This window comes from Hesperophylax consimilis, chromosome 17 (assembly GCF_061612785.1).
Source record: "Hesperophylax consimilis isolate HC1 chromosome 17, BYU_Hcon_1.0, whole genome shotgun sequence".
In the NCBI taxonomy this organism is placed as follows: domain Eukaryota; kingdom Metazoa; phylum Arthropoda; class Insecta; order Trichoptera; family Limnephilidae; genus Hesperophylax; species Hesperophylax consimilis.
In genome coordinates this window covers 19905381-19921184 of record NC_142852.1, presented here as the reverse complement: position 1 = coordinate 19921184, position 15804 = coordinate 19905381, and the positions used below count along the sequence as shown (strand labels likewise).

The 15804-nt window shown below is 34.3% G+C and overlaps 1 protein-coding gene across 1 annotated transcript; it reads right to left on the bottom strand.

Moving 5' to 3' along the window:
- Nucleotides 1-32: 32 nt before the first annotated feature.
- LOC149416166 (uncharacterized) lies at nucleotides 33-15437 on the bottom strand. Its single transcript, XM_089641895.1, has 7 exons — nucleotides 15358-15437; nucleotides 9802-9917; nucleotides 8764-8916; nucleotides 8428-8609; nucleotides 932-1136; nucleotides 306-458; nucleotides 33-136 (listed from the first exon to the last, which is right to left on the bottom strand). Exons 2-7 carry the CDS (start codon nucleotides 9866-9868, stop codon nucleotides 33-35), a joined length of 864 nt encoding a protein of 287 aa, XP_089498021.1. The 5' UTR covers nucleotides 9869-9917; nucleotides 15358-15437.
- Nucleotides 15438-15804: the final 367 nt, after the last annotated feature.

Here is a 15804-nt window from a genome sequence, read left to right as displayed (position 1 = left end):
AAAGTTTTTTTTCCACTGTGAGTCAGCATGTGTTACTTAAAATCTCGTTTTCCTGAAGATGAATAGTTGCAGTCGAAACAGGAGTAGTTACTATGGGGACATGCGAACAGTTTTCCCGCGAGATGCATCTTCAGTTCTGTAGACAAATTTGAAAAATTATATAGATAAAGAAGGCTCATTTTAATAGCTAGTTTTAACTAATTAGGTACATTATCATCAGCGCAGTCAATTAATAAATATGTTAGGATACTCGAAACATAGGATAGCACGATTTTTTTAAATTTTACTAGTAAGATCGGTTTTACCTGCTTTCTGGGAAATAGTTTCAATCCGTTTCAAGCATTCGTTTTTAAAATTAGGCAGGTCAATGTCAATTTCCATATAAGGAAAGCCCCCCACATCTTCTTCTCGTGGCGTAAGTTCCGCCTTTATTGTATCAGCCTCCACATAAACTCTACCTGAAAAAACAAATCAGTTCTGCATTTTTTATTTAAAAGCTTTAAATTATTCTTCAAGGATTAAGAATGCCTTTATAAACAATGAAAAGCGTGAATTTGGAGAGGAGACAGGATAAATTTGAGAAAAGTAATGACTCCAGATGTCCGCTTCAGATCGTCAGATGGATGCTTTAAGAAGGAAAAACCATTTAATCTTGAGCATCTTCAGTACAGAGTACTGAACTGCGAACTGATATTGATGTTCGAACATTAATCATGACCGTAACCGATATGATTCGTGACCGATTTATAAGTTATTAAGAGTGTAGTAATTTAACAGTTTTCTGTAAATGTACATTTTAAAATAAATATCAAATAAAATTAAACGAACAGAACGAAAATATTTCCTGTTAACACGACATTTCCAAACGGACATGGATTCCGAACACTCGAATTAAAAAATCGACATTTCATACGTATGCCGTGCAACTTACTGACTGTCCGAGTACTCTCCGCATATTCCAAGCATTCCTTTTTTACATCTGAGAGGTCGCAATCAATATCCGTATACGGCATTTCACTTCCGCCCTCCTTCTGGGGCCCTGGATCCGTCTTGATGGAAACATAGTCTGGATTTAGTAGATCCATGGCACTGCTGTAGTTGCGTTTGGAAACTGGTTTAGGCCAGAACAAATATACCTGAAAATGAACATAGTTAAAGCGGATTTCTCATTTTAATATTTGATTTCACTTGTCGTAGCAAAAACACAAATTCGGATTTAATTATATAAATTTTGACTGTATGATAACTTGAAGTTATGACAACTGTTGAGAGAATCGTCGTTTACCGTCGGATTACTCTATATTTATTTACTATGTCTGCCGCCTTCCGTATATTTGTTAGTTGCGTTAGTTTTAAGAAATGCCTTTGAAATACTTATCTTATTCCGCTGTTGATAAATGAAACGCCAAATGAATCCCTAACCAAACTGTATTAACGGTCGATACCAAAATGAATAGCGTTGAATATAAGCATTAGTACTTACCAATAACTATCACAAGGGATGATTACGATACGCGGGTATGTGAGTTTGGAAACAGGATGAAACGGCTGTCGGTGAAGAAAGCACGTGGCGCAAAATGTAAGGGTTATGCATAAACAAGAATGAAGTCACAGACAATTAATATAATTTCCCTAAACCTGGCATTTTATTTTCATGATAATTTCATTACACTTGCGTTGTGCACATATTATAGCACTAGCAGATCCTTAACCTGTTGACTATGGTTAATCCGTGACCTTGATAAAAAGAATCAAATGAGGAAAACTAAAAATAAAAATAATCGTTTCAAAACTAATATTTAAATATTACAAGCGATTCTGACGTTGTTCTTCATAAAGTTCCTTCATGCATTTGGATCAAAATCGTTTTAAGCAACTAATGGACATACAGTTATATTCCAATCCAATTCTGACGAGCTTATCACCTAAGTTCAACAAGTATTTAATTTAGGAGTTACCTCTGGGCTGGAGCCCAAAATGCCTGAAAATCAAAATCGATTGTGTACAAAGGAAGGCAATGTCGAATCCCATGAGGAACGAGTTATCACTATCTTTTTTACGCCTTTATAAATAAATCCCTTCCTAAAGCCCCTACCTTTCGCCTTTCTGGCTAAGTTGACATCGCTCTTGTGTCCTACTAGGGCGTAGAATATTCAATTTTTCGGCCGGCTAAGTCCTCCATCACAACACAAGCAGCATTTTCATCTTACTGTGGTGGTAGTTTAATATTTTAAAATATAGTCCGGTTATTCGTAACCCAGGAAAGTTTGTTTTTCTTTAAAAAAAATATGTTCTTAAATTGATTTTGTACAGTGGAAAGCTCAATACGGCGTCCCAGAAACAATTACCACGGACCAGGGACGACAGTTTGAATTTTGTCTTTTCAGGAGCCTCACTCGAAAATTCGGAATCAAACATAACCGAAATAATATTTTTGGATCCAGAGAAATCTTTTATAAATGCAAACAATCGGCGGTAGAATCCATGTAGGAATTTGCCGCTTAGTTGAAAAATATTAGTTTGCCGTGTAGTTTGAAGAAAGAATGGAATAGTGTTTGAAGAATATATTTATCATTAGGGTTTTCAACGATAAAATGAAACACAAACCGTTTAAGCAAGTCATTTGGGGAATGTGTTAATTTAGCATTCACTTGGGAACACGTTTTAGGTATTGAAAGTACTATGTCGAATTTAAATGTAGTTAATAATTTTGTTAAACCTTGGCAGGAAAGCCGTATAAAGCGTAGTAAGTCACCCCATAAAATGAATATTTATAAATCATGTTTTATTTGTGGGAAGAATAATCATTTAAAGCATTGTTAGTATAAAAAGTTACAATGTAATATATGGAAGAAGATATGTCATATTAGCTTGACTTATAAAAATAAGTATTATCACAAACTGATCGTTCTCCTACTAAGGAACGTATAAGTACTTTTCGAGCGATTAATGAGTTCAATTACAACGATTGTATATATAAATTTACGCGTAGACAATATTGTGTTAAAGGTAATAGTGGATACGTGTGCCAGTGTGAATGCAATCCCATTCGAAGTGTTTAACATTTTACTTTAAGCAAAAGGAATTACAAGTCTGCGACAAAATATATTCGGGTACGATAATAATTTTTTTAAATGTGTTGGTTAAGTTAAAATTCAAAAAAATGTGTGCCAACAGAATTAATTATAATTGCAAATGGAAGCTCTTGTATTGTAGGTAGAAACTTTCTAAAGTGTTTTGATATAAATTCTTGTCTTTATACCTTCCAACGTTTAACTCACATACTCCTTAGTTCATTTGTTATTTTTTGACGCATATTAATGACTGTATGCATGTACGGTCATACTTGATATGTATATTATACTTTGATTGACTTTACCATTTTTCAAGTTTTATAATTTAAATTCTATATTAATAACGGCGTTGGTATTTTGCCCTTACTTTTTAGTTTTTTTTTTTCTATAGATAAAAAAGACATTATTTTTCTTCTTTTTTTAAAACATTTTTTTTTATAACACATATCAGTATATTATAATTTTTTTTTTCTCACCTGACGAGTAAATTATTTTACTGTTTTCAGTCTTACTGTGTTTGCAACAAACATGAATAATTGAATGCAAATATGAATGTACAATGTACATACTTTCTTTATACTTGAAACCTTTCTTTATTTACAATATTATTTTATTTGGATTTTATGTTAATAGCACTGATTTCATTATTCTTGTATTTTTTTTTGTCAATTATTTCTTTATCACCGTCCATACTCTTTTACTATCATTTTCAGCCTGATCCAACTTATGTGTGTAATAACTTTCTTCTGTATGTTTTATAATATAAGAAAGTTTGTTTTTATATGCTTTAAAATGATTGAGTAAATTTTTATTATTTGGTTGTTGAGTAGTTAATTTGTATAGGGCTTGCTTATGTCGTACAGATACTACACATTACCTCCATGACGATGTCTATAGGCATCAAAAAAAAAGATGAAAAGTATGATTTTTTTTTCATTGTGAATAAAGCTAAATCCCACCAAGTTGTTATGCAGCATTTACAGATTGGTATGTTAGCTTTCAATAATTAACATAATTTAATACATTTTATAAATTATTCTATTTTTAATATTTTTTTTACTAGAGCCCTGAAAATAGATCCATTTTGAAAAAAAAAAAAAATTAAAGCAAAAAAAAATAAAACATGTATGAATCACATATTGTTATCAAAAGATGAAATAGTCGACTATGATATGTGAAACTAGATGAATAGGCGACAGAGAAAACCTTCCCAGAAGGCATTCCGTGTGGAAGTCACCTGTACTCTTTTATTGTCTTTTCTAAATCAGGTCAATACCGGATTCGGAGATTCTCGTGTGAAGGAAGAAGGCCATGACGCAGAAGATGGGAATCGTGTGCGTCGAATGCAAGAATTTCATTTGACATATCGTGGCGAATCTCGAATTCGTTGTGCTCTATGTAAAAAAAATCCAACAGTCTATCGGTGACGGGCCTGCAACCGCGCCCTTCATTTATTGTATCACTTGGAGAATAATTTGCTTAGATTTGGTTACTTTTCCTTATTTTACAATGTTTTTATAAATATTGAATTTTTTGTTATTTTGCGTATTTTCCATTAATATATTTTTTTCATTGAATTAAAAACAAAGGCAATAATTTATTTCACATTATCAATATAATTCAAACAATTGACTGCATTTTACCCATAGCTGACATAAATTTTGCTGAGGTGGGTTACCTCCGAGAGTTGCGTTTAGGCATCAATTTTCTAGACGCTCTGGCGAGAGGGCGGGCTGGTGGAAAATTCTAAAACTGATTTTGGGCTCTTCTTTAAGCCTATACTATAGGATTATAATTATGATTCAAGTTTATAAAAATAAAAATAAAATCATGGAGGTAATGGGTTCTAAACCGTGAGTAATCCATGGTTTTATAGGTTTAAATTTACATAGTTTGGATTTGGGTATTATATTATTTGATGAGTCATTTATGTATTTGGGAATTTTTACTTCAAATATTTTACAACAAACATTGACATCATTTAATTGAAATAATTCTATCCAATTTTCCGATTCTAATTTATTTTTTAATGTATCCATATCGAGTACCTTTTTTGAGGTATTATTTTGTTTAAATGATGGCAATATAGGATTGCTAAATTTATAGATAAACATAAATGAGTAATGATCAGTAATATTAGTATGAATGACAGCTGATTTTATATTGTGGATATCAGGAATAATTTTAAAAATATGATCTAAACATGAAGGTCATTGACCTGGAACGTTCCTAGTATTTGAATTTACGCACGATAAATAGTTGAGTTCCGCTTACATGTTAAGGTATTTATCTTTATCCATACTAGAGTAGTCGTTTGCGATATCTTAATTGATATCCCCAACAATAACATTATTTTTGTTTCTAAAATTGAATAAAATATTTTTTAATTCATTTATAAATTGTGATATTATCGACATATGCGTACGATAAATAGCAATAATGTTTTAATGTTTATTTATGTCCTTTAATTCAATATTCAAAATTTTAACATTTCTAACACTGTTAATCTCATAAATATTGAGTACATTGTACTGGTTGGAAATGAATATTCCGACACCAGAGTTTTTGTTTAATTTTGTTATTGTTGTATAATATGAATACCCCGGAATAGTACAATTCAATTCTCCAGCTGAATGCGTTTCTGTTAACACTATGCATCCTGAAAAATAAGTAAAATCTTTTAATTATATTATTAATTCTTCTATGTTTTTTTCTATTTTTCTAATGTTTACATGAAATAGGCTAAATCCTTTTTCAGGGCAGGTTAAATTGAAATCTTTTATTGATTGACATAATTTTTCTTCTATAAACATGTAAAGGGTTTTTTTCCTGTGTGAGTCAGCATGTGGTTCTTTAAATTGCTCTTTTGAGTAAATGAAAAATTTCACTGAGTACATGAAAAAGGTTTTTTTCCAGTGTGAATCAGCATATGTTTCTTCAAATCTCTCTTTAGAGAAGATGAATGGAAGCATTCGGTACAAGAAATATGTTTTTTTTCACTGTGAGTCAGCATGTTGCTTTTTAAAGTGACCTTTCGAGAAAATGAATGATTGCACTCAGAACACAAAAAAGGTTTTTCTCTACTGTGAGTAAGCATGTGGTTCTTTAAAGTGCTCTTTTGAGAAAATAAATATTAGCACTGGGAACATATAAAGGGTTTTCAACCTGTGTGAGTAAAGATGTGGCTTATCAGTTGACCCCTTCGATTACATGCATAGTTGCATACGGAACATGAAAAATGTTATTCTCCACTGTGAGTCAGCATATGGCTCATCAGTTGACCATTTCGATTGCATGCATAGTTGCACACGGAACATCAAAATGGTTTTTCTCCACTGTGAGTCAGCAGGTGTGTCTTCAGGTTACCCTCTTGATAACTTGCATAGTTGCACACGGAACATGAAAAAGATTTTTCTCCAGTGTGACTCAGTATGTGCCTCTTCAGCTGAACCTTTCGACCACACGCATAGTTGCACAAGGAACATGAAAAAGGTTTTTCTCTACTGTGAATCAGCATGTGCCTCTTCAGCTGACCCTTTCGACAACACGCATGGTTGCACACGGAACATGAAAAAAGTTTTTTTCCACAGTGAGTCAACATGTGGCTCTTTAAATAACCCATATGATTACATGCATAGTTGCACAAGGAACATGAAAAAGGTTTTTCTCTACTGTGAATCAGCATGTGCCTCTTCAGCTGACCCTTTCGACCACACGCATAGTTGCACACGGAACATGAAAAAGGTTTTTTTCCACTGTGAGTCAGCATGTGGCTCTTTAAATGACTCTTATGATTACATGCATAGTTGCACACTGAACATGAAAAAGGTTTTTCTCCACTGTGAGTCAGCATATGGCTCAATAGTTGACTCTTTTGATAGCATGCATAGTTGCACACGGAACATGAAAATAATTTTTCTCCACTGTGAGTCAGCAAGTGTGTCTTCAGGTTACCCTGTTGATAACTTGCATAGTTGCACTCCGAACATGAAAAAGGTTTTTCTCCACTGTGAATCAGCATGTGCCTCTTCAGCTGACCCTTTCGACAACACGCATAGTTGCACACGGAACATGAAAATGGTTTTTCTCCACTGTGAGTTAGCAAGTGTGTCTTCAGGTGACCCTGTTGATAACTTGCATAGTTGCACTCCGAACATGAAAAAGGTTTTTCTCCACTGTGAATCAGCATGTGCCTTTTCAGCTGACGTTTTCCATAATATGCATAATTGCACACGGAACATGAAAATGGTTTTTCTCCACTGTGAGTCAGCATGTGCCTCTTCAGCTGACCCTTTCGACCACACGCATAGTTGCACACGGAACATGAAAAAGGTTTTTTTCCACTGTGAGTCAGCATGTGGCTCTTCAGCTGACCCTTTCGACAACACGCATAGTTACACACGGAACATGAAAAAAGTTTTTTTCCACTGTGAGTCAGCATGTGGCTCTTTAAATAACCCATATGATTACATGCATAGTTGCACAAGGAACATGAAAAAGGTTTTTCTCCAATGTGAGTCAGCATGTGCCCCTTCAACTGATCCTTTCGACAACACGCATAGTTGCACACGGAACATGAAAAAGGTTTTTTTCCACTGTGAGTCAGCATGTGGCTCTTTAAATGACCCTTACGATTACATGCATAGTTGCACACGGAACATGAAAAAAGTTTTTTTTCACTGTGAGTCAACATGTGGCTCTTTAAATAACCCATATGATTACATGCATAGTTGCACAAGGAACATGAAAAAGGTTTTTCTCCAATGTGAGTCAGCATGTGCACCTTCAACTGATCCTTTCGACAAGACGCATAGTTGCACACGGAACATGAAAAAGGTTTTTCTTTACTGTGAGTCAGCATGTGGCTCTTTAAATGACCCTTTTGATTACATGCATAGTTGCACACGGAACATGAAAAAGGTTTTTCTCCACTGTGAATCAGCATGTGCCTCTTCAACTGACCCTTTCGACAATACGCATAGTTGCACCCGGAACATGAAAAAGGTTTTTCTCCACTGTGAGTCAGCATATGGCTCATCAGTTGACCCTTTTGATAGCATGCATAATTGCACACGGAACATGAAAATGGTTTTTCTCCACTGTGAGTCAGCAAGTGTGTCTTCAGGTTACTCTGTTCATAACTTGCATAGTTGCACTCCGAACATGAAAAAGGTTTTTCTCCACTGTGAATCAGCATGTGCCTCTTCAGCTGACCCTTTCGACAACACGCATAGTTGCACACGGAACATGAAAAAGGTTTTTTTCCACTGTGAGTCAGCATGTGGCTCTTTAAATGAACCTTACGATTACATGCATAGTTGCACAAGGAACATGAAAAAGGTTTTTTTCCGACGTGGGTCAGCATATGCCTCTTTAACTTCCTATCTTCAGCATTTGAATAGTTGCACTTGGAACAAGAAAAAGTTTTTTCTCTTACATGGTTGCGTACGTTTATTGCAAAATTTGACTTAGGACAGGACGAGTAGTTGTGATGGGGAGGAGTGAATCCTTTTTCCACAGAATGCGTCTGAAGATCTGTCGACAAATTTGAAAAATAACATGGGTGAAAAAGACTCAGTTAAACTTATTTCCTAAACATAGAGTTAATAAGCGAAGTAAGTTCGTAGAAAGGTTAAAAAAAATAGGAGAGTCCGAATCGTTCATGTTTACAGTGAAAAATTGGTTTTACCTGCTTCCTTGGTATTTCTTCCAAAGCGTTCTAAGCATTCCTCTTTTACATCCGGCAGGTCTATGTCAATTTTCATATAAGTAAGCGCCACTTCATCTTCTTGTCGGGGTCCAAAATCTGCGTTTATGGTGACTGTCTTCACATTAATGTTTCCTGGAATAAAAAAGGACAGTTAATATAATGAATCTTTGCATGGCCAGCCCCGAACCAAACGGCGCCAGGCGCGAGTTTAATTTTGGCTGCCATAACAGTCTTAATTAGTACACGGAGAGGCAGGATGTTACTGTAATCATTAAAATGATGATTTGTGTTATTTGTAGAGCGGTATTTATCAAAAATAATATCAAGGTCGATGTGTTAGGTTAAGTATTCGACGCCCGGAGCGAACTGCACCAATTATGCCCGCATAGGGCCAGCCCTGTATCTTCGTCAAATTGATATTTACGAGAATTGTTTTAATTGAAAAACAATAAATTATTCTTTTACGAATAAATATCATTGATCAACAAGGTCTATGTAAGATAAAAAATGACCTCAGATGTCCGCTTCAGGGACCGATTCTTCAAGAAGGAAAAACATTTCTCTAGAGCACCTGTAGTAGAGAGTTTGGTTGTTTTCAGTCAATGGGATATTATTTTTCCAATCAATATTTATATTTTTTTAACGTAAAATACGTGTAATTCACATCATATCTCAAATAAAATTAGGTGAAAATCGAGGAACCGACAACTTGTTATGAATAATATTATAAAGTTTAATGAGTGCTGTATTTTGGTATTTTCCGGCAAGGACGCATACTAAGGTAAATACCCAATACACCTCATGTTTTATAAGAGAGGATGTTGTGCACAAGTGTGTGTCCTGTTTGCACGACATTTCAAAAGATACATTGATTCCGGACATCTGAATTTAAAGTTCTATATTTTACACGTATAGAATGCAACAAACTGGCTGTCTGAGTATGACTTTTCGCATATTACGAGCATTCCTTCGTTACAGCTGGGTGGTCGAAATCTAAATCAGAAAATGCGATTTCACCTCCATCTTCTTCCTGGAGCCCTGGTTCCGTCTTGATGGATGTAGTATCTGGCTTCAGTAGATCCATGGTCTGCTTTGGTAGAGTTTGGTTATTGGTTTAACCCAAAAAAATATATCTGAAACAGAACATTGTTAAAATAAAATAAAATGATAAAATTTACAAGTTAAATTAAAACAGGATTCATGATTTTTAGTTTATCTCGTTAAATCATTCCACCTTACGTACCCTTAAAAATTGAATATAACAACCTGCAAATCCAGATACGGGAGAAATATCTTGGGCTGTGCATTGATAAACACCTAACTTTTAAACAGCATATTCAAGATATTAATGATAAAATCAACACTTTAATTAGCGTATTTAGCCGGATATCATATCTGTAACCAAATAAATTTAAAAAATATCTATATTATAGCCTCGTACATTGATATTTAAACTATTTGATTGAAATCTGCATATTTATTTATTTTTTCGTGTTCTCCATAAAACGGTTATACACCAATATATCATGGAGAAGATTACAAATTAAAAAGTTTACAGAGGCAGTTTTAATATTTTGTGACATGTGTTAAAAGATAGTGATTGAATTGTCTGTAGGTGACATTGAAAATGTCGATGGCTAATGCAGAATCGTTAAGCAGTTGAGTCGCTCTGTTTACTGGCGCGTTCTGATAGGCAGAAGTCCTCTCTTTCGGAGCACATAAGAGTGCATGGGATATCCCTCGAGTATAATTGTTAGGGACATAAAAGTTAACCTCTTTCAGCATAGGCGGATTGTGTATTGTACCAGAGTTTAACTTATAAAAGTGTTTGCCTAAAAATATTTTTCTGCGGGCTTCTAATGTATTGAAATCGAGCATTCCTGTTAATAACAAGGATGAATATAGGAATGGATAGTATGTATATTCCCTCATATACAGGTAACGAATACACCTTTTTTGTACTTTTTCTATTTCTAAGATATGGTTTTGTTCAGAAGTGGCTTAAATAATGGCGCTGTGTTCCAGGATGCTGCGGAGAAGTGCTTCATATGTTCTCCATATTGCAATTCCATTAGTAAATGATCTCGCATTACGAATAACAAATCCAAGCATTTTGTTGGCGAGGGACACAATGTCAGATATGTGGGATTTGAAAGAGAGATTTGCTTCGAAGATCACCCCAAGGTCACGAATTTCGTTTTTGCGTTTTAATAAATTTTTATTAATGTGATATGGGAATAGAAATGTATCTTTGGATCTTGTTAATGTAATTACACTGCATTTCTGGATGCTGAATGGTAATTTATTTAATTCCGACCATTTGACCAGAGAATCAAGATCATTCTGCAGAAGAATGGAATCGATACAACTTTTGATAGCTCTGAAAAGTTTGATATCGTCAGCAAAGAGGATATATTTTGAGCGGTTAATGGTCGTGCCTATATCATTAATGAATAAAAGAAAGAGGAGGGGTCCTAGATTCGATCCCTGGGGAATCCCGGAGTTAGTTTTGTATTCGTGAGAGAACTGGTGTCCGTAACTGACATACTGACGACAATTGTGTAAGTAGCTAGCTACGAAAGAGAGAAAATCCTGAGAGAATCCGATTTCTCTCAATTTCATTAGTAAAATATCATGGTCGAATTTATCAAATGCTTTTTCGAAGTCTGTACGATTTATTTATATTGGTGGTGAGATTCATAAGGTTTATTGAGGGTGATAGAGTGGGGCGAAATCCATGCTGATTCTCGGTGAGTGTATGTTTTGTTTGATTATATATCTGTGAGTAAATTATGGTTTCTAAAAGTTTTGCGGGTGCTGATAAGACAGCTATAGGTCTGTAATTATCGATTGCCGATATTTTGCCTTCTTTGTGTATAGGCGTGACTTTTGTTAGTTTCCACATTTCAGGGAAGGTATTATTACGAAGTCAAAGGTTAAAGATGTGCTTTAGAGGTTGAATTAAATGTTTTGAGTATCTTTTGAGTATGATGGGTGGTATAAAATCTGGACCGACAGAGTATTTAGGTTTTAGCTTGTGAAAATCGGCAACAATATCATCATCGTTAATTTCGTGAATTTGAACAGGTAAAGCATTGTGTGACGAAGAAGCTATAGAGGAAATGTCAAGTTTGGGAATATTATCGCTGATTACTGATTGAAAATAATCTTCTAAACCTTCTGCGATTTCAGAATATTCATTGTATTGATTTTCATTAAAGGTCATGTGATTAAGTTTGTCACAGACGCGGCGTTTATCGTTCGTGTAAGACCAAAATCAAGTGGGGTCTGTTATAATACTATTATCTGCTTCACGTGTAAAGTCAGTGTAGGCCTTACCAATTAACTGCTTGATTAATTTTCGTGATTTTTTTTTGAAGTTTGTTAAGGCATGTTCGGATTTAGTTTTTTTCCAAAGATGGTGCATTTGATTTTTCTCTCGTATGTGATGAATGGTCTCTCCAGTAAACCATTTTGGATATTGTTCATCATCTCCGAGCATACGTATGGATCTTTTCTTCAAGCATAAGTCAAAAATATTATTGAGCTGCTTATAAAACATTTCAGCAGCTAGGTTTACATCGAGGCACTCATAATGATTCCAGTTATGTTGTTCTAAGGCATTTCTAAGTGTATGATCTGAGTTTTCGTTGAAAATCCAACCCATATTTATGTCCGGGGGCAATATGTCTGATTTTTCTTGGGTTTTTGTTATGTACTCGAGTGTGAATGATAGTGAAGGGTGATTAAGGTCTTCTTTGACAAGTGGAGAGTCATGGCGACGGACAACAGCATTTTTGGAATGTATGTTAATTAATACTAAGTGTAACATGCGTACATTTATGATATGAACAGTGTTTACTTGTGTCAAATCATAAAGTCATAAAATCTAAAATTTTATTATTTAAACTTCTGACGTTTTGGTAGATTCCACTAATGTTGGATTTCGGGGGTGTTGGTGTCGGCCATCTTGGTTTTGGGTAGTGGCCTCGGAAATGACCATTCGTTGAAGGCCACGTTTTCAGGCCAGATCATGGGGTCCAGGAAAAAATGGACACTATTTTCCGGAATTCGTATTTTGAAAGAGGCATACCTCTCATGTCTCGTGACGAGTTTCTCTACCGTAAATTCTAGATTGGGCTTCTTCCTTTTTAGAAATGAGGTTATTTGATCAACCGTGTTTGCCCGGTGGAACATGAATGCATGTAAGTGCAGATTTTTTGGGATAGCCACCAATGAAACATATAGAAATGAACTACACGTAAAACAAAACAAAGTAGGGGAGGTAGGGGAGGGAAGGGCAGTCGGGAGACATAGGCACCCCCCTTTTATTCTGATCCGGTCACAGATTTTATTTTTTTCCTAATTTTGTAGTTTACTTTACCGACTGACAACACTGTTCATCCATAGACTATCTGTGATTTCTGTCAGTTGTTACACACAGACACGTTTGAAGGTAATGCACTCGTTAAAGTGAATATTTTGTTGTGGTTTCGGATCGTAATAAAGAGACAACTAACGAAAGGTATGTCTATTTTTTATTATATATCTCTTGTATATTTACTAACTTATAAATCAAACTGAAATTCATGCTTAATTACCCAAATAAAAAGAAATACCGGTAACCTATGTTGAAAATGTATACAGAGGGAGTAATGGGCATTCTGATGTGAGGGAGGTTTTGGCATGCCCAAACCTCCCTACTATATATTGAGTATAGGAGGATTTTAAAAAATTCTTATTACCTGCTTTAATTAAACTATTCGAATAATTTTTTAATACAGAAAAATGCCCTTCAAATTCAAAAAGAAAGGTTTGCGACGGGAAATTCCTAAAGATTTGATATTACGAGCCATAGAAGAGGTATCAAAAGGATCAAAAATTAAAACAACAGCTGATAAATATCATATCCCTAGATCAAGTTTGCAACGGCACCTTAAACAAGATTCTGTAAAGGATTCTTCGCACAGATTTATAACCTCACAAATTTTCACCGACGAAGAAGAACAAAAATTGTCAAATTACATGATAGTTTGTTCTAAACATAATTATGGATTGGCAAAGGTACAAGCACGTAAATTGGCCTATGCTGTAGCCATAAAGAAAACTAATATTCCTGAAAATTGGATCGATAAATTTACTACAAAAAAGACTGTTGTACACTATGTCGGCCGAATCGAAGACATTAATCATACCATGGCTACAATAAAATTTGTGAGGCTGAGTAAGATAAGAAACACCTTTTTTTTCCTGAAGTAGATGACGTAGCTAGTGTCCCACTAGACGACATCAAAACTAAATTACAAGGACCAAATACATGCAATAAAACCAAACGTGGTAGCTCTAAATACACATTTGATAAACCTTTATGGGTTATACCTAATCTTAGATAAGTTAAGATACTATTTAAGATGTTTTTTTATTTGTTGTTAACATTTATTTTTGAATACTATTATGGATATCAAGTGTTTTATAGGCCATGCCCAAGCCTCCCACAGGGTGTGTCCAAACCTCCCTGCCACAGGGAGCATCGGGCACTTTTGAATAACTTCTGAAATTATCTCGTAATGTTGAGACTGATTATAATTTCAAGAAAGTTCTCTCTAAAATATCTAGCCAAATGTGTGGTGAAATAAGAATTGGTAATAAATATTGATTATCTATAAGATCTAATTTTTTATGCATTTAATTGTGGAAAAAGTGCCAATCCCTCCCCTACCTCCCCTAATCAAAAAGCTATTTCACTTCAAACCGAGAACATCAACAGAAAAATTATGCATGGAAACAAAACTATTAACATTAAGAAACTTTTTATTAATATTATACATGTCTCCTTATATGCAAAATAAATAATAAACTCATACATCCAAATATAGAAATCATTAAAACGTACCAAGTAGGTACCTACATACACACTTTACACGGCAATACGATTAAATACATTTAAACACCATACATACTCATTACGGCAAGCAATCTATTGGTTTCGAGAGGAGCAACATATATAATTGCCTCCCAGACGAAATTAAAAATGAAAAAAGTGAAGGTAAATTAAAAAAAAAGTTGTTCAGTTTTATGCTCAGTCAACAAAAAAATGATCGTGAATTAAATCGTAATGTAATATATTAACATGTAATGTATTAGTTTTTTCTAGTTAAATAAGTGAAAATGTAATTTGCTTTTATCTAGAATAAAAAAAAAACATTAAAAAAATAAAATGTGGTTTCGCTTGGAATATCCTGTCAAAATAACGAAGTCGTAGCCAAAACACATATTTTAAAACCTTGAAGATATGACAACGGTTAAGAGAAACGTTGTTTATCGTGGAAAAACTATATTTATACATTTACAATGTTTACCGCCATTCCGATTTTAACAAAATATCTGTTAACAATATGTTTTTTGTTAGGTAATTGTAATAAATGCCTTCTAAATACTAATCTAATAATCGGTAGACGTCAAATTGACAGTTTAAACATTCTACTGTGACAAAACGCCCAATGATTCCCTAACTAAACTGGAATAACGGCAGCTACCAAATAAATAGCGATGAATATAAGAATGAGTACTTACTTTACCAATAACCATCACAGGCGTGGGATAGTATGTTTAACAGGAAGAAACGGCTCTCGGAGAAGAAAGCACTTGTCAAAAATATTTATAGGTTATGCATAGACAAGAATGAAGTCATAGACAATTATTATAATTTTCATGGCTACCAGATAACTCAAAGAAAAAAACATTTTCATCATTTGACTTTTGAACACATACATATTCATTTGAACACATACATTTGATATTTAATCACGGTAATTAATAAGAACGGTTATTATTAAGAACGATCTTAACTAAGAATAATGATTTTTAAGAACATTTCATATTCAGCACAATTTGCGAGTCATTCCACACGGGTGGTACCAACTGCCAATAAATACCTAGGCGGAAAGCAAGTTTAGCTATTATGTATTTCAAAATAAGAACAATTTTATCGATATCTCATTCCTCTTGGGATGCTATGAT